This window comes from Myxine glutinosa, chromosome 8 (assembly GCF_964187855.1).
Source record: "Myxine glutinosa chromosome 8, kmMyxGlut1.1, whole genome shotgun sequence".
NCBI classification, from domain to species: Eukaryota; Metazoa; Chordata; class Myxini; order Myxiniformes; family Myxinidae; genus Myxine; species Myxine glutinosa.
Genome location: NC_136268.1, coordinates 80,160,849 through 80,185,413, shown reverse-complemented (window position 1 = coordinate 80,185,413; position 24,565 = coordinate 80,160,849). Strand labels below are relative to the sequence as shown.

Sequence of the window (24,565 nt, the reverse complement as noted above, 5' to 3'; positions counted from 1 at the left end):
GTCCCTGAAGCTTGTGTTCTGGCCTGGTCAGAATCCCAATTTGAACCCCATCGAGAATCTTTGGACCAATATTCCACACAAACTTAATGGAAGGAAATTTGCAAATTCTGATCGACTTTGGGAAGCTGTCAAACATGAATGGGACAATATTGATATTTCTCGGTGCAAGAAGCTTTGTGAAAGTTTGACCAAAAGATTGGATTATTTAAAGAAAGCCAAGGGTCAAGTTATTTCACACTGATTTGTGTAGTTATCTCTGCATGTTCTGGTGTTTTTTTAATGGATAGTAAAATAGTTATGACAAAAAAGTTTTAAAAAACTGATTTGGCTCAGTTTTTTTGCTCCAGAGTGTGTGTATGTATGTTTACACATACACACACACACATACACAAACATATGTGTGTACACACATACACATTCACAAACATGCTCTGGGGGAAAAAACTGGGCAAAATCAATGTTTTAGCGTTTTTTTGTAATAACTTTAAACATACATTAAAAAAACAACCAGGGGGACCTGAGTGGAAGCGGAGCCATAGATTTGGCAGACCCAAGTGGAAGGTGGGCCTGAGAGTTGGTGGACCCAAGTAGAAGAGGGGCCTGAGAAAGATGAGGACTGGTGGCAGTGATGTGCACACGCACACACATGATCGTGAAAAGAGCCTTTGAAGCAAAACTCTGAAAAAGTTATACGGCTTGGTCCATGAACTGTGGTCCCTTACTGAAGAAGAGGGGGATACATTGGGTCCAGGGAGGACTCCATTCCACCTCCTGAACCCCAAAAACGGAGATAATAACCAACGGGACACACACGGACGCACACGCGCGCGCGCACACACACACACACACACACACACACACACACACACACACACACACACACACACACACACACACACACACACACACACACACACACACACACACACACACACACACACACGCACGCGCAGGGACACGCACGCGCAGGGACACGCACGCGCAGGGACACGCACGCGCAGGGACACGCACGCGCAGGGACACGCACGCGCAGGGACACGCACGCGCAGGGACACGCGCGCAGGGACACGCGCGCAGGGACACGCGCGCAGGGACACGCGCGCAGGGACACTCGCGCAGGGACACGCGCGCAGGGACACGCGCGCAGGGACACGCGCGCAGGGACACGCGCGCAGGGACACGCGCGCAGGGACACGCGCGCAGGGACACGCGCGCAGGGACACGCGCGCAGGGACACGCACACGCACACGCACAGGGGGAGACGCACACGCACACGCACAGGGGGAGACGCACACGCACAGGGAGACTCGCACACGCACAGGGAGACTCGCACACGCACAGGGAGACTCGCACACGCACAGGGAGACTCGCACACGCACAGGGAGACTCGCACACGCACAGGGAGACTCGCACACGCACAGGGAGACTCGCACACGCACAGGGAGACTCGCACACGCACAGGGAGACTCACACGCACAGGGAGAGGCACACGCACAGGGAGACGCACACGCACAGGGAGACGCACACGCACAGGGAGACGCACACGCACAGGGAGACGCACACGCACAGGGAGACGCACACGCACAGGGAGACGCACACGCACAGGGAGACGCACACGCACAGGGAGACGCACACGCACAGGGAGACGCACACGCACAGGGAGACGCACACGCACAGGGAGACGCACACGCACAGGGAGACGCACACGCACAGGGAGACGCACACGCACAGGGAGACGCACACGCACAGGGAGACGCACACGCACAGGGAGACGCACACGCACAGGGAGACGCACACGCACAGGGAGACGCACACGCACAGGGAGACGCACACGCACAGTGAGACGCACACGCACAGTGAGACGCACACGCACAGGGAGACGCACACGCACAGGGAGACGCACACGCACAGGGAGACGCACACGCACAGGGAGACGCACACGCACAGGGAGACGCACACGCACAGGGAGACGCACACGCACAGGGAGACGCACACGCACAGGGAGACGCACACGCACAGGGAGACGCACACGCACAGGGAGACGCACACGCACAGGGAGACGCACACGCACAGGGAGACGCACACGCACAGGGAGACGCACACGCACAGGGAGACGCACACGCACAGGGAGACGCACACGCACAGGGAGACGCACACGCACAGGGAGACGCACACGCACAGGGAGACGCACACGCACAGGGAGACGCACACGCACAGGGAGACGCACACGCACAGGGAGACGCACACGCACAGGGAGACGCACACACACACGCACACGATTACTTTGAAGCCTGGTGTTGGCTTAACAGTTACGGTGCTGGCTTGGGATCCTAGGATCCTGAGTTTGAATCCTGGTCGATCTTTGAATTAACTCTTGGGGGGTTGACTCAGCCTGTCATCCTTCCAAGGTCGGCAAATTGAGTACCAGCTCACTGTTAATTGGGGCACTGCATCAGTGGCACAAATGCGCTTCCATAAAAATGATGCAAACCAGCAGCTGCAGGCTGCATACGAAACAACAACAACATGATTACTTTGCAAAATTAAAACAAAGTTTAGGTTTTAACGACGAGGGCTTACTGAAATTACATTTGTGTCTGTGCTGACAATCCCATGGTAAGGAGACATTCCTTCTGAACTGGAGCGTTCAGAACAAATACAGAAGAGAATGCAGAATTAGCCTCAAAGCTAAAGCCTAAAGCAGCAAACCCGACCCCTCCAGCAAATCTCCCCCAACATACATCTCCAATGATGGGCACACCCAAGTTGGCCATGTTTTTGATCAAGTCACTGTCCTCAGCTGGAATCTGCGCATGTTGGATCAGCTTGCTCAAACTTTCCTCCGTTATACCTAGCAAGGAGTTGGGATGAGAGAGTAGTAGACGAAGCACGCAAGTTCCAAATAAAACAGCATTTTGTCAAGACTGTTTCATCTGGCTGTGCCTGGATGGGTTTGAGGTTAGAAAGCAGCAGCCAAAACCCAAATCCTACCCAGGTTCCTCCTGATTACTCCAATGCTGTATTCGGTCGTCATTTGATCATCGTAATACAAAACACCCAATTTAACGTACATCTGAGTGCCGTCGCATACTGATGCCTCATACATGCAAAACACCAGGACAAACGTTTGGCTGGGGTTCTAATCCAGACCCAGTTATAGATGTCAAAAGCTCCTTTCATCACCCTGAACATTTTACACAATGGAAGGCCCCCCCATATTAGTCTGGGTGAGCCAGAGTTTTGCAATTTCTCAACAATCAAAAAAAGCAACAATTATAGAGAGCAGAAATTAAAACACAGGAAATGAAATCAATTTATTTTAAATTCAGTTGGAAAACACCAGGAATTCACATCAGCACTCATTCTTGTCAATGGCAAAAGTCATGCGAATGTGTCGTTTCATTTAATTGTCTGCGTATAACAACTGAGGATTCACACAGACGGCGTCTCGATGAATATGTGACCAACTTCAACTTTTCAGCATATTCTGCGATTCCCATCTGCAAACAAACTTTCCAAATACTTTTGTGGTACTTTTTGGTTCTCACACTAAAATGTAAAATTAAATACATAAACTACTTTTCTCTTCGCAGAATGTCATTTTAGATGAAGACACATCAAGGTTCGACATTTTGATGTTGATAATGGCGTGTCTCCCACTCAATGTCGTTGGAGTCGATGTTCCTCAAATAAGTTATTATTCCAGAGGTAACAGCACCAAACCACTTGTTTCGATTGAGAGCCTAGCCTTACCTGTTGGTAGTGGGGATATTGCATACAGATATTTCTCGGTGCAAGAAGCTTTGTGAAAGTTTGACCAAAAGACTGGATTATTTAAAGAAAGCTGCTGCTGCTGCTGCCCAAGCAATTTCATACTGATTTGTACAGTTATCTCTGCATGTTCTGGTGTTTTGGTGATTTTTTAAATGGATGGCAAAATAGTTATGACAAAAAAGTTTTAAAAACCGACTTAGCTCAGTTTTGGATTTTTTTGCCCCGGAGTGTCTGTGTATGTGTGTAGGTTTTTCTTCAGAGGTGTCCTTATAAAGGAGATTTGGACGACCTCAAGAGCATATCCCTTCTTTGAGTTGGGAAAGCACCGTCGCTGTGGGCATGCGCTCTTTGTCCATCCTGACCGAGTGGCTGGCCAAGAAAGGTTGTGTATTCACAAGCAAACCCTCAACATTCATCATCCAGGGGAGTGAAGGACTTGTTCATTGGCGATTTCATTTTGCTACTTGAAATTCACTTCGCGTTGGGGTGAGAAGATTGAGCCCCCCCACATATATATTGCCTTAACAATCCTCTTGAGGAGGTTGAATGATTCAAACTCCTGGGTCTCACTATTAGCCATTAACCTTCTTGGGCAAACTACATTTCAAAGTTGGACTCCAAAGCCAGCCTGCCGACTGGGCATCCTCCGTCGTACAAAGTCCTTCCTTGGCACACCTGAACTCCTTCCCACCTACAACAACAGCTTGATGGAGCACCGCTCTCCACTCGGGGCTGGCTTCCCTGCCTCACATATTTCTCAGCTTGACGCCGTGGAAACCAAGGCCTTCAATAGTATCGGAATCTCCTGCAAAGAAGCAGTCTATGCGTCTATCACTTCGCTATTGCAAACAGGTCGGTGGTCTCTGTCTTCTACCATCTCAGTTTTGGTCTTGCACCCTCTGCTCTTTCTGTGTTTCCCCCCCCCCCCCCCCCCCCCTTCCATAGGCTTCTGCAGGACAGACACGGTCCACCATCAACCCCCTTCGAGTAAAACTACCTCAATCCAGGATCACTGCTCACCTTCATTCATTCATTCCTTTATTTCGCCACCTGTGGAATCAACTTCCACATAATCTCATTCGTTCCTCTAGGTATTCAAGACAGCTGTTCACCACCATCTCAGATCGCACCCAATCTGAAGCAATGATCTTCATTAATCCCACCCAAATCCCTCCTCCATTCAAATGTCCAGTTTTCCTGCCTGAGAGCTTCCTTTTGTATCTATCTTGTCCACCCCATGCATCCTCTCCTGCCCACTCCCCCCCCCCCCCACCCCTGCCCCGATCCCCATTCCATTCCATTCCACACCCATTGTTTGTCCAAGTCTGCCTCTATCTTGGGCTTCATCAACCCTGCTGTTGGTGTTTCCACCTCCCTCTCAACTGTTCCTTTTGCTTTGTTGTGTCCCGATTTGTTCAGTATGCTCGTACTAGCTCCTCCACAAGCCACGACTATGAATACAAAAAAAATAATGAGAACGGCACTCTTCGACCGATATGCCTCCGCCCACATTGTTACATCATTACACATACTTGTACCAAGTTTGATTTAAATCCCTACACCTGTTCTCAGGCATCATATTTTTACCTGACATTACCTCTCAACTCAAAATCTAAACAGTTCGTCCTTGCATCATAATATGTACTTATACCATATTTGGTTGAAATCCCATCATTGATTCACAAGATAGTGCAGTAACAGTATTTTTTTTTTACACAATGGGAACTCTGCCCTTTGACCCCCCAAATCAAATCTGTTTATATTTACAACAATATACATATTTGTACGAAGTTCGACTTAGTTCAGGTCAGCCGTTCTTAAGTTATCGCGGTAACGAAAACTTTTTACAGAATTTGACCTCTTGACCCCAAAATCAAATCAGTTCATGTTTGCACCATAATACATACTCATACCATCTTGAATGAAAATTCCATTGCTGGTTCACAAAGTAGTGCAATAACTATTTTTTTTTACCTAACAGAACCTCTAACCTTGTGACTCCACAATCTAATCAGTTCATCTTTGCATCATAGTACATACTTGATCAAATTTTGATTGCAATCCATTCAGCCGTTGTCAAGTTGTCTTCTACCTCCTCCTTTCGGCCAAGCTCCCCAGCTCTGTCTGTGCTCTGTCCCCAAAATATTCCTGCAGGATGCACAAGATCTGCCAGCAACCCTCTTCTGGTCAAACTGCCAAAATAAAGAGTATCTGCAAACCCTCACTCTTTCATTTCTCTTTTGTCCCCCCTCTGGAACAAACTCCCCCACTCCCTTCAATCCCTCTGCTCCCTCCAGGTCTTTAAAACAGCTGTTCACCATAATCTATCTTCCCCCATCCAAAACTTTGATCTTTTCTACCCCTGTTAAAACACCCCAAATCCACCTCTTTCAATCTTCGACTTCATTCCTGAAATTCCTAGTAGGGTCAATTTGTTTTATACCATGTACCCCTCACCCCTCCCTCCAACTCCCCCGCCCCAGCCCTCTCCCTCCACAGATCTCTCGATGTCCCTGGTCTCTACTGTTGTTGTGCTTATGTGCTTCCCTCTCTCTCCCCGTCTTGTCTCCCGCTCCTTTTATTATGTTTTATGTGTCCATTTATGTTTTTTGTGTTTAATGCATTAGCTCTTACACGAGCCTCGACTTTGTATAGACAAAAAAAAATAGAAAAAAAAGAAAGAAAAAAACTTTTATATTAATAATCGAGGAACCGAAAACCTATCACGGATGGCCAGATGGACTCCACGGACTTCGTCGACAGGCATAAAAACGAATTTCGCTCACCATTTTTTAGGAATATGTAGAGAAGGATGATGCGTATCTTGTCGTAGGTTCCCACGTTGCTGTCAAGCAAAATAGGCACAATTGAGCGCATCGGATCCTTGATCTTCTCACCTTCTGCATCTGTTCCCATTGCCAGGTCCTAGAAATAAGATCATAACAATGGGTGGAGTGGTCTAAGGTTATTTGGATAGACAAATCAATACAGTAAAGGGCAGGCAAGTATGGGTTGGAAAATGGAGGGAGGGAAATATCCGACGTCTCAACGAATCTGCCATCACAATGACGAATTCTCACAACAACATGTGGTTTTATTTATTTATTTTCATTAAAAAAAGCTACATTTATGCATGTGAAAATTGCACAAACAGTGACCATCCACAAAACAGTTGCAAAATGTTTTACATACCTGCTCAACACGGCATAGTTTGTCCACCCCACCCTGGTAGCGCTTCATGCAGTCCTCAGCGAGGTGGAGATGAGTGGAAAACTGTCAGGGAGTCACATGTACACACATAGCAAAAGCAGAGCAAGCAAACAGGCATCTAACTCCTTCCCATTATTGGTGTTATCCATTACGACCACACTTGAAGATTTCTCTCGACACACGTATATAAAAGCACAACAGACAAATCAAGCATTTTCCCCCCTGAATAGCTTTTCATTTATGGTGGAGGCTTAACAATTCCAGTATTTTGCTTGCACTACCTATTGATGCCTCATTGCTCCAAAGAGTTCCACTATAACAGAGATTCTCTGTATTTTAAGTATCTACCAAATGTGTCTGAAGAGATGTGCTGATGGGCTTGCTCAAAAACCAGGTCCATCCTTTTTGCCAGGTAATGTTGGGTTTGGGAGGCAACATTCTTATTTGCCAGACATTGGCCATGGTTACATGAGAGAATAAAGCCAGGTCAGAATAAAGCCAGAATAAAGCCGAATTTCCTCTGTACATGAAACAAATAAGGCCCCAAGAGGCTTTATTCTCTCATGTAACCATGGCCAATGTCTGGCAAATAAGAATGTTGCCTCCCAAACCCAACATTACCTGGCAAAAAGGATGGACCTGGTTTTTCGGGGAGGGCAGACGTCAAAAATTCTGTAGTTTTCGAATTTATAACTAAGGATTCATAGAACACCTTTCCCCGCACAATCTTGGAAAAAAAAAAGACAAATTTTATAGGTGGAGAGGTAAAGTGCGACTGATGCAACAACGCTTCGGAGCTATACGTGGCATAGTCACAGTATGCATGGTGGGTAGCAGCATGCAAAAACAAATTCTCGACTTTGTTGACAATTTTAGAAAGGTAATGCGTTTGAATGAAGAGGACGAAACAAACATCAGCATACACACCAGAAATGGTTGGGAAGCACTTCAAAATAAAATAAATTGCAGTTGCAGAAATCAACCAGAACTTTCTCCAAATAATATCGTTCATATTTGAAACAAGTTTGGTCACCTGATCCAGAATCGGGTTATTTAGATTTTACCAGCAGGGACCCGCGGAACATCCACACAGTGAGAAATGTGACCAAGACTTAAACTCACCTCACCCCCCCCAAACCTCAAGTCCTCAACCTCCCAACCCTTCCCCTGCTCCTCCCACCTAAGCTGTCGATTCCCTCCCCACTCCAATAAATTAAACCCCCCTCCCCACAACTCAACCATACCCCAGAGAAAGTACTTACACCTCCCCCCTCCCACCCCCCACAACTCTAAGGCATCAATTATCTTGCCATTTGGAGCCTTCAAAACAAACCCCTCTCTAACCCCCTTCCCACGACAGTTCAACCCCCCCCCCCCCACCCCCCAACCCACCCCTCCCCCTCCAAAGCCTCAACTTCCCAACTCTGTCCCATCTTGGCTTCCCCCCCCCCCCCCCCAATCCTGCTAATGAAAGCAAATGGGCATTCCCACATTGGAATGTGGGAATGCTATCACCAAATTTACATACAGTAACCGTGATCGAAACAACTCCAACATGCCATGGCCCATCATCATGGTCGCCTGTCCAATTCAAAATACCATATGCAGAAACCCTGTGGAATTGCAAATGCCAAGTGACCATGAGACAAAACCAATTACCTTCTTCCTGCTGCATATATACACATCATTAAAGGTAAATAACGACAGAAGTTTGCTTTCACAATGTCGCGAGACTGAAGTCCTCAACAAATATCTTTACGAGATGGGTTTTATTTTAATATAGTCCCCGGTCGAGTTCTTCAAGAGAATATAGTCAGAAATAATAGCAAGGATCTGCAAAACCTCCCCGGTAAAGGCCCTGCTTGAGAGATTACCACAGTTATGTGGACGGTGTATAAACAATAGATCGCTGCTTTGATCACTGAGGCTTATTTCACCGTGACGCCTATTGGCTCTATCACTGGTCATTTTGCACTGAAGGGAAACTTGTAGGAAGGTCATGGCGAATGTGAATATGACAGCTCCAAAGATGTCTGACTTCACATAGCAGTAAGAGAACTGTCCAACGAATCGGTAGAACTCAGAGGCATGGCTACTTTTATAGTATAGATTAAAACATCAAAGACTGTTAGAGAAGATAAAGTGTTATGCCAGAAATGTACGTTTTACAGCTGTGGCATAAATTAACTTTGGAGAGCAACACAGCAATGATGGGCCAAAAGGGCCTCATTCCCGAGTTTTTAGGCCTTACAAGACAGTGCAATCACTCATTAGACCAAGTGTAACCTCTCAGAGAATGTGGACTCTTCGTATACTAATTTCCATTCTGCAAATGGCAAATAAATATTTAAATGCAATATGTTTGCTTCCCGAATATCGACAGAGCATCGACATTTGAACGTCCAGTCCAAGCTCCGCTCCTCTCCATGCTGAGGGAGTCACAGTGGCATATAACCTAAAACGATTCATGGTTTTACATCATTTTGATTAAGAATTTAAAGCTTTTATCGCAACGTTGAGCTTCCACATGTGGAAAATAATGCGGTCCAGAAAATTAGTCATACTGTACACAAATTTGTCATGATATTCAAGATATATATCCATATTCTTTAATTACCTCCGCCACCGAAGGTGGACGGTGTTTATGTTTTCACCCATGTCTGTTTATTTGTCTGTGAGCAGGATATCTCAAAAAGTTGTGGATGGACTTGGACGAAATGTGGTGGACAGGTTTGGTGTGCGGCAAAGACAAATTGAATAGATTTCGGTGAAGATCCAGATTATGATTATGATCATTTCTTCAAGTGATCCTTCACCATTGAATGATAAGGCCAAAAACGATATTTAGCATGATATTGTTGCGGATTCGGGGGTCGGCGCTCCCGTTACCAAGGGGGGGTTAATCCCCTTGTCTTTTAAGCTGGCCGTTCCCCCAACCCTAGAAGTTATAACGCTCCTTCCGGTCGGGAGTAGCCAGGGTGATTGGTCAATGAAGTCCCAAATACCTGAGTGCTACCCCTTTTTTTTTTTTCTTTTTTTTTTTGTATACAAGATCGAGGCTCGTGAAAGAGCTAACATTAATCACACAAAAAGACAAACCGACACACAAAACACAAAAAACAAGGGGAGCGGCAGACAAGATGGGGAGAGAGGGGGAAGGACACAAAAGAGAGGGGGAAGAGGGGGAAGGACACAAACACAACATTTGAGAGCAGGGACATCGGGAGGACTTGGGGGGAGGTGGGAGAGGATTAAAACATATGAACACTGCAAGGACTCTGGGGTGAATTACCGGGGGTAGAAAAGATCAAGGTTTTCGATGGGGGAAGATAAGAGATGGTGGTGAACAGCTGTTTTAAAGACCTGGAGGGAGGAGTGGGATTGAAGGGAGTGGGGGAGTTTGTTCCAGAGGCGGGAGAAAAGGGGAATGAAAGAGTGAAGGTGAGCAGAGAGCCTAGACTTTGGCAGTTTAACCATAAGAGGGTTGCAGGCAGATCTTGTGCGACCTGAAGGAATATTGGGGGGACAGAGCACAGAGAGAGCTGGGGGAGCAAGGCCGGAGAGGAGTCGGTAGAAGACAGAAAGACCACCAACCTGCCTGCGGTGAGTGAGTGAAAGGCCCTCGGCGTTGACTACATCGCAGGAGATTCCAATGATTCTGAAAGCTTTGGCCTCAACAGCGTGAAGCCGAGCAAGGTGTGAGGCAGGAGCACCAGCCCAGAGGGGGGAACAGTATTCCATTGAGCTGCGGATGAAAGCCTTGTATGTGGTGAGGAGCTCAGGTGTGCCAAGGAAGGACTTCGCACGACGGAGGATGCCCAGTCGGCGACTGGCTTTGGAGGCCAGCTTGGAAATGTGGTTTTCCCAAGAAAGATCATGGCAGATAGTGAGACCCAAAAGCTTGAGCGACAGAACTTCTTGGAGAGGATTGTTGAGAAAGTAGATGGGAGGGTTGTCCAGTCGGTCCTTTCGGAGAGACATTGTAAGAGTGTGAGATTTGTCAGGATTGAAAGACATGTTCCACTTGTTTGACCAGTCTGTGATTTTGTCCAGGTCTGCAGAGAGTGAGGAGGCTGCAGACTGCCGATCTGAGGGATGAGGAATGGAGCAACAGAGAGTAGAGTCGTCAGCAAAGAGATAGAGAGGATTTTCAAGAGAGTCAGAGAGATCATTGATGAAGACCAGAAAAAGCACAGGGCCCAGAACACTACCTTGGGGAACTCCAGCCTGAACAGGAAGAGGAGATGAGAGAAACCCATTCAGGGCCACACGTTGACTACGACCAGAGAGGAAGTCCGCCAGCCATGCGTGGAGATTTCCATGGATACCAAAGGAGGAGAGTTTGGAGAGCAGAGCAGGGTGCCAGACCGTATCGAAGGCACGTGAAATGTCAAGGGAGACAGCTCTAATTTCCTGTTTGGCGTTGAGGACCTCCATCCATTGTTGAGAAAGCAGAAGCAGCATGTCCAGAGTAGAGTGACCAGGTCTGAAACCAAATTGATGATCAGAGATCAAGCCATTGGAGAAGAGGAAAGATTTAATATCTGAAGCAATGATGGCTTCCATGACTGCTGATAATTGGGAGAAGGCTGATTGGTCTGTAGTTGCTGGGATCTGTTTTTGCACCCTTTTTGTGCAAAGCGGTGATGTTGGCTGATTTCCAAGCAGATGGCAGATGACCTTGAGCAAAAGAGAGGGTGAAGAGAACAGAAAGAGGGAGTGAAAGAGCAGAAGAACATGATTTTAGGACCCGTGGGCTGATGCCGTCAGGACCAGTTGCAGAATCAGAGTCGAGGGTTGACAGAAACTTTTCCACCTTGTCAGGAGGAAAGGACACAGAGTCCAGGAGCAGCTGGGTACGACTGGGTACGGTGGGTACAGAGAGGGATGGGTTTGGGACACAAGATTTAGAGGCAAACACAGAGTTGAGGCATTCAGCTTTTTCACGTGCGGAGTCAGCCGTTAAGCCGTTTGAGGTGAGGGAGGGGATGGAGGGGGAACAAACACCAGAAACAGATTTGACCAGACGCCACCAGGATTTGGAAGAGGGAGACAGATAAGAGAGTTCGGTCTTGAGAATGGTGAGATATTGTTTCCTGGCTCTCCTGAGGGTGGACACACACTTGTTTCGGGCTTTGTGAAAGGAAATGAGATTTCCTTCCGTTGGATTTGCTTTCCAGGAGACGAAAGCAAGTTGTTTCAGGGCAACAGCCTCACCACAAGACCCCTCGCCGTGAAGAAGGGAGATACCTCCCGCTCGGACCGCGGACAAGATGGAATTTGCCGAGCGGTTAGCAATCCGAAGCCCGAGCCATTAGCGGTTGACTAACCCGGTCCTGAGCGCTTGCCGAAATCGTGCCACGTATATTCAATTGTGAAAAGACTAAGATGATCGGACAGAAGAAACCAAAGTAAGGAAGAACACAGGAATTTATTAACACCAATAATTAAAGAGGAAACGAAAGGAAGAATGTACAAGGGAAGAAGAAGAAGAAGAAGACAGGGCAACCTGAAGCAGTTAATTATCACGCCCCAGGACAACACAAACAGACTTACACGAAAGGAGTAATGGTGGCAGGGAGGGAAGGTCCAAGCAGATGGACGGCGTGGGCTCCGGCCCCGATCCCCGCTCCACCCCAGTCCACGCTCCGGTTCGGATCCACGCGGCGAAACCCGGCAGGTAGCGCTGCTCGTATATTGTTGCACGCGAGCGGACCTTACTTAGCGGGGTTCATATATCGGGGAAGGTATTCGGCTTTCTCTCTCTCAACATTCATAACGTACTGCAGTTCAACAGAAGTCCCCGGCGCAGTCCGATACAGTTTGTCGCTCCCTGCGCAGTTCGTAATCATCAGCATCAGCATCCACCAGCGCAGTTCTAGGTAATCGAGCTCTCTTTTAGCGCAGTTCGTATCAAGCAATGGTTCCCTGCGCAGTTCGTAATCAATGATGCAATCTGCTCAGTCCGTCATCAATGGTGGCTCCCTGCGCAGTCCTCTTCGTAACGTGACAATCAAACCTCCCCTGCGCAGTCCGTAATAGGGCTTCGCGCTCGCGCTTATATCTCGCGCGTTGAAATCAAGCCGCCTTCATAGGGGTGCGCCCACTAGCGAGCTTACCTCAGCCCTGGTTTGTCGGCGAGGGCTTGCTGGCTCCACCTTTGATGAGGAGTCGACGGGGGGGCCACGCCTCCTCCCCGCACTCCGCCCTTCTTCGCCAGCCTGACCGCGTGCGCAATGGCGTTTGATGCAGCGAACGCTGCTAGCAAGCAAGCGCTAAGGCGCGTAATAGCAAGAGAGAGACAACCCCCGCCTGTAGGTGCGCATGATGGAGTAGCTTGGAGAGAGAGACAAACCCCGCCTGTTGGTGCGCATGATGGAGTAGCTTGGAGAGAGAGAGAGATCAAAATGCACGGGATTGAAGGACCTATCTTATTTAATTAATGCAACGCAGAGTCAAACTATTGGAAACAGAGCCTTACCTGAAACACATACTAATGAAATAACAGAGTTCCTATGGTGCCCTGCATGTTGTATATGGACTAATTAGGGTGCTACCTTTAACCTTTAGAAAATGGGAATGTTTACAGGGAATTATTTACAAGGATTATTATTTACAAGTGCCGGTTCTAAAAACCATAACAATATTTTAAAAAATTGTGAATGAGATATGACAAAACTTGGTGGATGAGTTGAGTGTGTGAATATTCACCAAATTTGAGTTGATTAGTCCTCGTCACACACCCAACCGAAACACCAAGCTTCGCCCAAATTTGTCCACAACTCTGAGATATCGTGCTATATATCGTTTTATGCCCCATCTCTCAATGGTGAAGAACGACTTAAAATACATATACTGTATATACAGTCACGTGAAAAAGTAAGTACACCCCATGCAAAGTTTTGACTTTTTCAACATATTTCGACATACAGCTATTTGATCTTCATTTCAACAATATTGATAGATAACGGTGATATAATATAACAAATATCATGAAACATTATCATTTTGTAGTCCATTGTATAATTTAAATAAACATAAATGCAAATTTTGCATGTGGAAAAAGTAAGTACACCCTTGGCTCTAATAGGTGGTATTGCCCCCTTTGGCAGAAATAACCTCAAGTAGACGTTTCTTGTAACTATCTACCAGTCTCTGACATCGACTGGGAGAAATTTTTGCCCACTCCTCCATGCAGAATTATTTCAGCTGTGCGATGTTTGAGGGGTTTCTTGCATGCACAGCTCGTTTCAAATCACCCTACAACATCTCGATTGGATTTAGATCCGGACTTTGACTTGGCCATTCCAGAACCCTCCATTTCTTTCTTTTCAGCCATTCCTTGGTGGATTTACTGGTATGTTTAGGGTCATTGTCATGTTGCAAGGTCCACCTTCGGTTGAGCTTCAACTTTCCGACAGATGGCCTCACATTATCCTCAAGCACCCTCTGGTACAATGAAGAATTCATAGTGGATTATATGATGGTGAGCTGCCCAGGCCCTGATGCAGCAAAGCTGCCCCAAACCATAATATTTCCACCACCATGCTTTACAGTTGGTATCAGGTTCTTGTGGTCAAATGCTATCTTTGGTTTTCGCCAAACATGTCTTCTGGTACTGTGGCCAAATAGCTCTACCTTTGACTCATCTGTCCAGAGCACATTGTTCCAGAAGTGTTGGTCTTTGCCTCGGTGTTCATTGGCAAACTTTTGTCTTGCCCTGATGTTCTTTCTGGACAGCAAAGGTTTCCTCCTGGCACACCTCCCATGTAGATCAAATTTGTGCAGCCTCTTTCTAATGGTGGACTCGTGCACTTTGACATCAGCAGTGGCAAGAGCTACCTGTATGTCCCGTGATGACATTCTGGGGTTCTGAGAGACTTCTTTCAGCATCTTGCGGTCTGCTCTCGGGCTGAACTTGCTGGGGCGGCCTGGCCTGAACAAGTTGGCAGTTGTTTGCGATCTTCTCCACTTGTAGATGATCTTCCGGACAGTCGAATGATTGATTTCAAATTGTTTGGAGATCTTTTTAAATACCTTCCCAGACACGTAGGCATCTATAACCTTCTTTCTGAAGGCCTCAGAGCTTTTTCCGATCTAGGCATGGCGACGCCGCACACTTCAACAACAAAGAGCAAACCAAACTAAATGTCTGAGGTTTAAATAAGACAGGTTTCTCCAAGATCCTCTCTGACTATGTTCTAATCATTTGCACCTGAGCTGGTGCGCCTGATTCTAATTTTAGGTATTTGAAGTAGTGATAAATGTAGGGGTGTACTTACTTTTTCCACATGCGAAATTTGCATTTATGTTTATTTAAATTATACAATGGACGACAAAATGTAAATGTTTCATGATATTTGTTATATTATATCACCTTTATCTATCAATATTGTTGAAATGAAGATCAAATAGCTGTATGTTGAAATATGTTGAAAAAGTCAAAACTTTACATGGGGTGTACTTACTTTTTCACGTGACTGTACATATATAGTTCCTTTTGGCAAAAAAAAATATTTGAAGTGCAAAGCCCATTGATTATATTTCTATCCAGTATTGGCAAATTCATAGCTGTTACTTCTATAAAGACACGAGAAACTGATTTGTTTCCCAAAGAATGTAATACAACTATTCATAAAATTGGCTGATTTACAGATTACCACAGTATAAAATATAAATACATGTAAATTGACAGAAACATCAAGTTTATTTTACCTTTCTCATCAAAACTTTGCAATCACATTTGTAAAAGTGATTACGTCACAAGATGGCCATTACAAATGGAAAGTCCAGCTTTGTCTTGTTGGGTGCTAACAAGGAGTATTAACACCTCAATTTACCTTGCTCAGTTCCTTTTGATACTGAGGCATTTTCTTCAGCATCTGTGAAAGATCTCGCATGGTGGTCTACAAAATACAAAGGAAGAGGTAGCAAATTAGAATAAATAAATAAAGTACAAAGAAGGAAAATGAAAGCTTTCATGCCCATTGCCCATTTAAAATATTTGCATTCACCACTTGCACAGTAATATTTTAGAAACAAAATTGAGCACTAACTGAAACTGATGAAGCAGCTATCCGATGGCACTTACCTTCTCCCCAGTTGCCATCCTTTTACTCGCAGAAAAGTCCTTGAGAGAACGAGTGACTGCCCTGTGGAAGAATGGAAAGCAACACTTCAAGAGTACAAGTAAACACAACCCATCTATCATTGACTCTTCTTAACAGTCCAAGCAAGAGAGGAGAGATTGGTGGAAGGCATCGGGCAGTAATTGGCTAAAGCTCGCTGGGCAGAGATGGGTAAAAGCATCCACCCTGTAGTTGATCGGACAGAATGGGGAAAGCAGTGAGCAGATTTAGTTGTTGTGTTGCCCCAATCAGTTCTGGTTGAACAGACCAGCAGCACGGAGATAGCTGATCAATCTCACAGGAGCGAACCATAGACCACTCACATCCAAGATGTTGTGCTCTTGCCTACATTAAGCCAGGAACGCACAGTCTTCCACGTTTTATTGTGTGCAGAGCGGCCATGCAACGGTTGCAGGTGTCTTCCGTGGTGTCGAGTCTATGTTTGTATTGTAAAAGTTGTGGGTGGTGTCCACAGCAAAGACGTGAAAGGTGAACATGAGATTGGTGGGAGTCAGACCTGGGGAGTAGTTTCTCTGTCATCGATAGGTGGGGGTTTTGTGCCCAAGATACTGTTTGGGCCCAGTTGTTCATTGCGTTTTTTGCAGTTTCCTTTGTTTGGTGGGGGGATGTTACGAAGGATGTCAATGTAGTATCTTTGTGCTGTTATTTTAATCTGTACAGGGGCCTGTGGGTGGTTGTACATGTAATGGCATTGGCGAATGGAGATGGCATTTGCCATTGCAGACATAGTTGTTGTTGGTGTTGTTGTTGGTGTTGTTGTTGTTGTTGCTGTATAGCCATGGACAGTTCTCTCGAACTAGCTCACGACATGGAGACAGCCGATTAATCCCGAAGGAGCGACCCAGAGATCCCACACATCCAGGATGAAGTCAGGGGAACAGAATTAGAGAAAGAAAAAAGAGAGAAAGAAATAGGTAAAGAGAGAGAGAGAAACAAAGAGAGGTAAAGAAGAGGAAGAGACAAGAGGGAAAGGGCCAGTCCATGGGGACCGATCATCACTCTGACCTTGACGCCCTGAAAAAATCCGGGCAGCAGGGAAGAATGGGAAAGATCTGGCCACTGACTTGCATTGAGGGGTACAACCACTGTGAAGAGGCATCCCCGATAGTTGTACACACGTAGTTGTTTCGTCAGGTGGAGCGGAGCACTTCTCTGCCTTGGAGCAACCGTGCTGACTGTGCATGCATGCATACATACATACATACATACATATATATTGTCGAGTCCGTGGCCAATGAAAACCAGCCTTGGACAGATAGCCGAACAGTCAACTCCGAGGCGTACAAGCTGAATTATTGGCGGTATTATTTTTGGCGCGCACAGGTGAAGAAAACCAGGTTCTTAACTATACGACGGAACCACAGGGGTCAACAGCTTGCGTGATAGGCGGCTCACAAGACAACAGCTTCAAGCACAGCTTAACACTGGTCGAAGTAAGCAAGTTTCAGTTTCAACTGTGAAGAGAAGACTTCGAGCTGCAGGTTTGACAGGTCAAGTGGCAGTAAGAAAGCCATTGCTAAGATGGCAAAATAAGAAAAAGAGGCTTGCCTTGGCCATGAATCACCACCAGTGGACTACTGAAGACTGGAAGGTCTTATGGACCGATGAATCAAAATTTGAAATCTTTGGTTCATCACGCAGGGTTTTTGTACGTTGTCGAGTAGGCGAAAGGATGGTCCCTCAGTGTGTGACACCAACGGTCAAACATGGAGGAGGAAGCATGATGGTCTGGGGCACTTTTGCTGGATCCAGAGTCGGCAACTTGCACAGAGTGACTGGCACCCTGAACCAAAAGGGCTACCACAGCATTTTGCAGCGCCATGAAATACCCTCTGGTATACGCCCAGTTGGTCAGGGGTTCATCCTACTGCAAGACAATGACCCGAAACACACCTCCAGGCTATGTCAAAACTACCTTCGAGGAAAAGAACAAGACGGTAGGCTTCAAATCATGGCCAGCACAGTCTCCAGACTTAAACCCCATCGAGCTGGTTTGGGATTAACTGGAGAGAAGGGTGAAAGCCAAGCAACCTACAAGTGCAACACATTTGTGGGAACTTCTGCAACAGTGTTTGGAAGAACTTCCCAAACAATATTCGATTTCCATTGTGGAAAGAATGCTGCGAGTGTGTTCGGCGGTCATGTCTGCAAAAGGTGGCTACTTTGGTGAGTCAAAAATTTAAATTAAATTTTGTTAAACAAAATGATTCCATGATTTTTTAAAATCTCCAATTGTTTATTTGTTCTATGCTTAATTTCAGAGTGATAGGTTGATGATGGTGAAAATGATGATTGGAAAGCTCTTGGTGAACGTCATCTCGGGATATGCTCTGCAGGTTGGTCAGAGCGATGAAGGGCAGGACGTAATTTTTTTTTTTTTTTTTTTTTTTTTGTATACAAGATCGAGGCTCGTGAAAGAGCTAACATTAATCACACAGAAAGACAAACCGACACATAAAACATATAACATGGGGAGCGGTAGACAAGATGGGGCGAGAGGGGGAGGAACACAAACACAACATCTGAGAGCAGGGACATCGAGAGATCTGTGGGAGGGAGAGGGCTTTGTGGGGGGGGGGGGGGGGGGGAGAGGCATAAAACATATGGACACTGCCGGGACTTCCAGGAAAGAAGTTGGAATTTCAAACAAGGTGGATCTGGGGTGAATTAGTGGGGGTAGAAAAGATCAAGGTTTTGGATGGGGAAAGATAAGAGATGGTGGTGAACAGCTGTTTTAAAGATGTGGAGGGAGGAGTGAGATTGAAGGGAGTGTGGGAGTTTGTTCCAAAGGCGGGAGAAAAGAGGAATGAAAGAGTGAAGGTGAGCAGAGAGCCGAGATTTCGGCAGTTTAACCATCAGGGGGTTGCTGGCAGATCTTGTGCGACCTGTAGGAATATTTGGGGGACAAAGCACAGAGAGAGCTGGGGGAGCAAGGCCGGAGAGGAGTCGGTAGAAGACAGAAAGACCACCTACCTGTCTGCGCTGAGTGAGTGAAAGGCCCTCGGAGATAGCTTCATCACGGGAGATTCCAATGATTCTGAATGCTTTGGTTTCAACAGCGTGAAGCCGAGCTAGGTGCGAGGCAGGAGCACCGGCCCATAGGGGAGAACAGTATTCCATTGAGCTGCGGATGAAAGCCTTGTATGTGGTGAGGAGCTCAGGTGTGCCGAGGAAGGACTTCGCACGACGGAGGATGCCCAGTCGGCGACTGGCTTTGGAGGCCAGCTTGGAAATGTGGTTTTCCCAAGAAAGATCATGGCAGATAGTGAGACCCAAAAGCTTGAGCGACAGAACTTCAGACGGAGCTGCACCGGTTGTCGATTGTGGTGTGATGCGGTATTTGAACAGGAGACGAGAAAGCTTTGTTTCCATGGTTCCCTCCTGAAGTTTCTGCAATCCGGATTTGATGATTCCCACGGATCGTTCGGCCAAGCCATTTGAAGCCTGGTGATGTGGGCTGACAAATTTATGTTTGATGCCGTTCCGACGTGTGAACTCGGCAAACTCGGACTGGAAAAACACGAACCGTTATCACTCACGATCATCCTGGGCAGACCATGAGTGGTGAAACAGCGTCTGAGTCTTTCGATGACAATGGCTAACGTCGTACCACACGTCACATAGGCATCAATCCATTTTGTGTGCGCGTCCGTAATTATTAGAATCGTGCTGCCGTTAATAGGCCCGGCATAATCGAGATGGAGGCGATCCCACGGTTCGCTGGGCCATTCCCAGGGATGCAGTGGCGCTTTCGCAGGTGTATTCCGGATGTTCTGGCAGGGGTAACAATGTCGAACATGATGTTCGATATCAGCATCAAGATTCGGCCACCATACATAGTTTCTAGCGAGTGACTTCATCTTCACAATCCCGGGATGACAGTCATGGATTTCATCCATGACCCTGGAACACAGATTTTCCGGGATCACGACACGACATCCCCAGATTAGGCAACCATTTTCCACGCTGAGTTCGTTTTTACGTGCTTTAAAAGCCGCAAAAGCTGGGTCACCCTCAGGTAGCAAATGCCATCCAAGCTGTACAGCCTGGACAGAACGGGGTCTCGTCGAGTATGAGTGTGGATCTGGCTGGCGTCAACAGCACAATCTTCCAGATGATCCATCAGTGCGATAATGGATCCTGGTGTAGGCGAATCATCAACGGATTCTGGAAGGGGTAACCGACTCATGGCATCTGCATTTGTGATAGACGAACCGGGCTTATAACATATGGTGTAGTCATAAGCAGCGAGAAACAGGGACCAGCGGATGATCCTGGGCGGTAGTGTGTCAGATGTCGCCTTAGTTGGACCAAACAGACTGATCAGCGGCTTGTGATCAGTGCGAATAGTGAAATGATGTCCAAGAAGGTACTGGCGAAATTTGCTGACGCCGAAAACGATTCCCAATCCTTCCTTGTCAAGTTGGGAATAGTTCTTCTCTGCCGGGGACAACGTTCTGGATGCAAATGCAACAGGTCTTTCCATACCATCAGGCATCACGTGTGATAATACACTCCCCACTCCATACCGACAGGCATCGCGTGTCAGCACAAGATCCTTCTCTGGATCAAAATGAACGAGAACATTGGACGATTTAGATCCTTAGAGGTCTGGAATGCTGATTGTTCAGTAGACCCCCAGCTCCAGGAGACTCTTCTCAAAAGCCGATAAAGGGGGCCCAAAACGGTCACATTCGGGATGTAACGACCATAGAACTGAAGCAAACCGAGGTATGACTTCAATTCGGTCACGTCTCGTGGAGCAGGAGCATCCTTGATAGCTCGGACTTTCTCATCTGTCGGATGTAGACCCTCGGCATCAATCGTATGACCCAGGTACGTGACTGATGGCACCATAAACTTGCACTTGTGTCGACGCAAACGTAGGCCGGAGTCCGAAATCTTCTTCAGAACTCAATCCAGGTTTTGTAGATGTTCCGCGTCCGTACGACCAGTAACCAGAATATCATCCTGGTAACAAACGACGTTGCGTTCGGCGGCAAACAAACTGTCCATGACACGCTGATAAATTCCAGGTGCAGATTTCACTCCAAAACTGAGTGGGTGGTACCTGTACAACCCACGATGTGTGTTGATGGTAAGATACTGTTTCGAATTCTCGTCCAAGCGGAGCTGTAGATAGGCGGATTTGAGATCGAGTTTCGTAAAAGTCTTGCCTCCCATGAGACGAGCATAGAGGTCTTCGATCCTCAGGATTGGATATTTATCCAAAGAAGAACACTTGTTCACGGTCATTTTATAATCTCCACATATGTGGATGGACTGGTCCGATTTTATGACCGGAACGATGGGCGCCGCCCATTCGGCATACTGGATTTGCTCGATGATGCCCAGATTTTCAAGATGATCCAGTTCCTTGTCAATCCGCTCACGCAGGGCGAAAGGGACTGGGCGAGCTCTGCAAAATATGGGATTGGCATCCCGGTCAACACTGAGTTTAACCGTATGTCCTTTCAAGGTTCCAAGCTCATCCTTGAAGACATCCGGGTACGTATCCAGCACATTTTTGAGTGTGTATGCTGCGGTAGGAGAAACGTTGGCTGCCTGGAGTTGATGAATGCTTTTCCACTTCAGTCGAATTATGCTCAACCAGTTCCTGCCGAGTAAGGAAGGGCCCTTTCCAGGAATGACGATCAGGGGTAGGTGAAACTCACGGTTATCGTAGCCCACCATGACGTCGCATGTACCGCAGGGAACAATCTTCTCGCCTGTATAGGTGGAGAGTCCATAGGTAGTAGGTTTCAGATGGGGTCGGTCAGCATCACTCCACAGGTTTGTGAAAACAGCATGGCTGATGAGTGAGACGGCCGCACCAGTGTCGACCTCCATTTGCAATGGTCGATTGTTGATGACAACAGTGGCAAGAAGAGGGTCCCGCTTATGGTGAGAATCAATATGAAGCAGGTCATACGATTCTGAGTTGTCGGAAACAGAGCTCACCTGGTCAAACTCAGGTTCCTCCGAACCAATAAACTGATGAATCTTCTTGTCAGCAGCTTTCTCTTTTCCCGATTTGCGAGTGATGCAAGCTGGAGCAATATGGCCAGTTTTCGAACAGAAATGGCAGGTGGCATCTTTGAACCGACATGTCTCCGGAGGGTGCTTTCCGTTGCACCGAAAACATTTGTTGTGTTTGAGACTGCACTGGCTTCTGACGAGGAGACTTGTTCCAACGTTTTGGCTGAACATGATCCAACCTATTCACAGCAGGGCTGGTACCAGACGAGCGAGTGGCACCGATGCTTGTAGCGTTGCGTTCAGCACTTTCCATGGAAATGGCGGTGTCTCTGGCATTTTGGAACGTCAGTCTTCTCTCAGCAAGCAGGCGTCTACGAGTGCGGTCATCGGACATGCCAACCACCAGCAAATCACGGAGCATGTCATCAATCGTGTCCCCAAACTCACACAGATGTGATAGTTTTTTGAGGTGTGCAATGAAGTCTGCGATCGACTGACCTTGCTGCTGTCTGCACATGTAAAATTTAAACCAACAGGATGACTGAAGGAGATGGATTACAATGTTCCTTCAAAGCGGCCTTGAGCTCTGCATACGTGAGCTCCTGGATTGTCCGAGGCCGAATCAGGTTTTTAACGAGTGTGAACGTCTCACCTCCGCAAACGGACAGGAAGACGGCCTTCATCCGGACTTCCGTCACGATGCCGTTCGCCTCGAAGTAGAAAGACAACCGCTCAGAATATGTGTCAAAATCTCCCTCATGAGGGTCGAATTCATCGATATGGCCGAAAGACGTCATGGTCTAGATGTTTATCCTCGTCGCCATGTAAGGTATCTCGACAAACTACGATCGATTGTAGCACATGTTTATTGACTCTGCCGATACAGGCCCAATTAACTGCAGCGCCATCCGAGCTGGGGCATAGGGATACAATGCGGTCACGGTGTAGGGATACAACGGTGAATATTTGCAGCTTCATACATGATAGGAAGTGATAAAAGCAATGAAGAGTAGAAAAGCGGCAGGACAGACGGGAGTTGTGGGAGATATGTTGAAGGCAGCCGGAAGTTGGGGTGTGAAGAGAATGACAGAGATCTGTAATCTGGTGGTGAAAGAAGGCCGCATTCCAGTGGATTGGGAACTGAGTACCCACATCCCTCTATACAAGGGGAAAGGTGATCCTCTGGACTGTGGCTCGTACCGAGCAATAAAGTTATTGGAGCATGGAAGGAAGGTATTGGAAAGGGTGTTGGAGAGGAGGATAAGGAAGAAGGTGAAGATAGACAAAATGCAGTTTGGATTTATGCCAGGAAGAGGAACGACAGACACGCTTTTTATTGTGAGGCAGTTGCAGGAGAAGTACATGGAGAAGAGGAAGAAGTTGTTTCTTGGGTTTGTTGATCTGGAGAAAGCATTCGATAGGGTTCCACGCGAAGTACTGAAATCAGCATTGAAGAAGTTAGGAGTGGAGGAATGGTTGATCAGAGTAGTGATGGCAATGTACAAAAGAGCGCGCACAGCTGTAAGGACGAAGGACGGGAACAGTGGTGAGTTTGAGGTGAAGGTGGTGTTACGTGCTCCTCCACGACCCCCTGGTCACGATGTACCTCCGAGCCCCGAGAGGAGTCACGGCAGAAAAATGTGTTATTCTGTATGTCAAAGATCAATGGAGAAGCCACCCCAATTGTTACTCACAAACAAATATTGTATTAAGATCACACAAGAATAACAGTACAACAATAATAGTATTCAATAGTACAATCCATGTCCTATGATGGTACCATCACTTTTGGTAATGTAGAACTCACTGTGCTCCAAGTGAGTGAAACACGTACATCCCCAATGTCTCTTATTCCCGGCTTCAAGCCCAAAGTTGATTCCCTCCAGCGATCGACAGAACGATGTCCGATCGAGACCAAAATACCGTTCAGATGGCAAATACAGTCACACAGCCACAGCTATACAAAGGCGCCCTCAAGGCGACTGGGATATCCAAAGGCGCCCTTCAGGCGACTGAGAGATCACACCCTCGGGTATGGACGAATTAGCCTTCAAAAAGCCACGTCACACACACGCCCCAGATCGACGTCTGGATGCAGTGAAAATGGTCGAAAAGAAACGAAACCGCGAGCGAAGCACAAGTCCTGCACGAGTCAAAATGGCCGACGGCCCGGTCTCGTGGCGCAACAGCACGGCGATGATTCTCTCCTGAATCGATAGCAAAACCTGACACACAGGTTAATCTGTCACAGAGCTAACCACTCTGTCGTAGGAATCCCTTCCCTGGGAAACCCGAAAGTTCGCTAGTGACTGTTATTCGCCAACGTTCACTCCAGACTGCAAATAGCTCGGCTCCTTCTAGCTTCTTCTCCGACTCTCTTGCTCCGCCCTTTTTTCTCCTCCTCTTCCTCATCGCCGTCCGGTTCCTGTTTCATTTTAAAACATTCCTTTTAC

The 24,565-nt window shown here is 47.1% G+C and overlaps 1 protein-coding gene across 1 annotated transcript in view; it reads right to left on the bottom strand.

Moving 5' to 3' along the window:
* LOC137432623 (syntaxin-binding protein 1) overlaps window positions 1–24,565 on the bottom strand; it is a 116,888-nt gene that overhangs the window by 3,120 nt on the left and 89,203 nt on the right. Inside the window, exons 11-15 of the mRNA XM_078783430.1 lie at window positions 16,076–16,136; window positions 15,825–15,890; window positions 6,967–7,047; window positions 6,561–6,699; window positions 2,742–2,851 (exon numbers count right to left, since the gene is read on the bottom strand). Coding sequence (XP_078639556.1) covers window positions 2,742–2,851; window positions 6,561–6,699; window positions 6,967–7,047; window positions 15,825–15,890; window positions 16,076–16,136 — 457 coding nt within the window. The remainder of the gene's footprint in view (window positions 1–2,741; window positions 2,852–6,560; window positions 6,700–6,966; window positions 7,048–15,824; window positions 15,891–16,075; window positions 16,137–24,565) is intronic.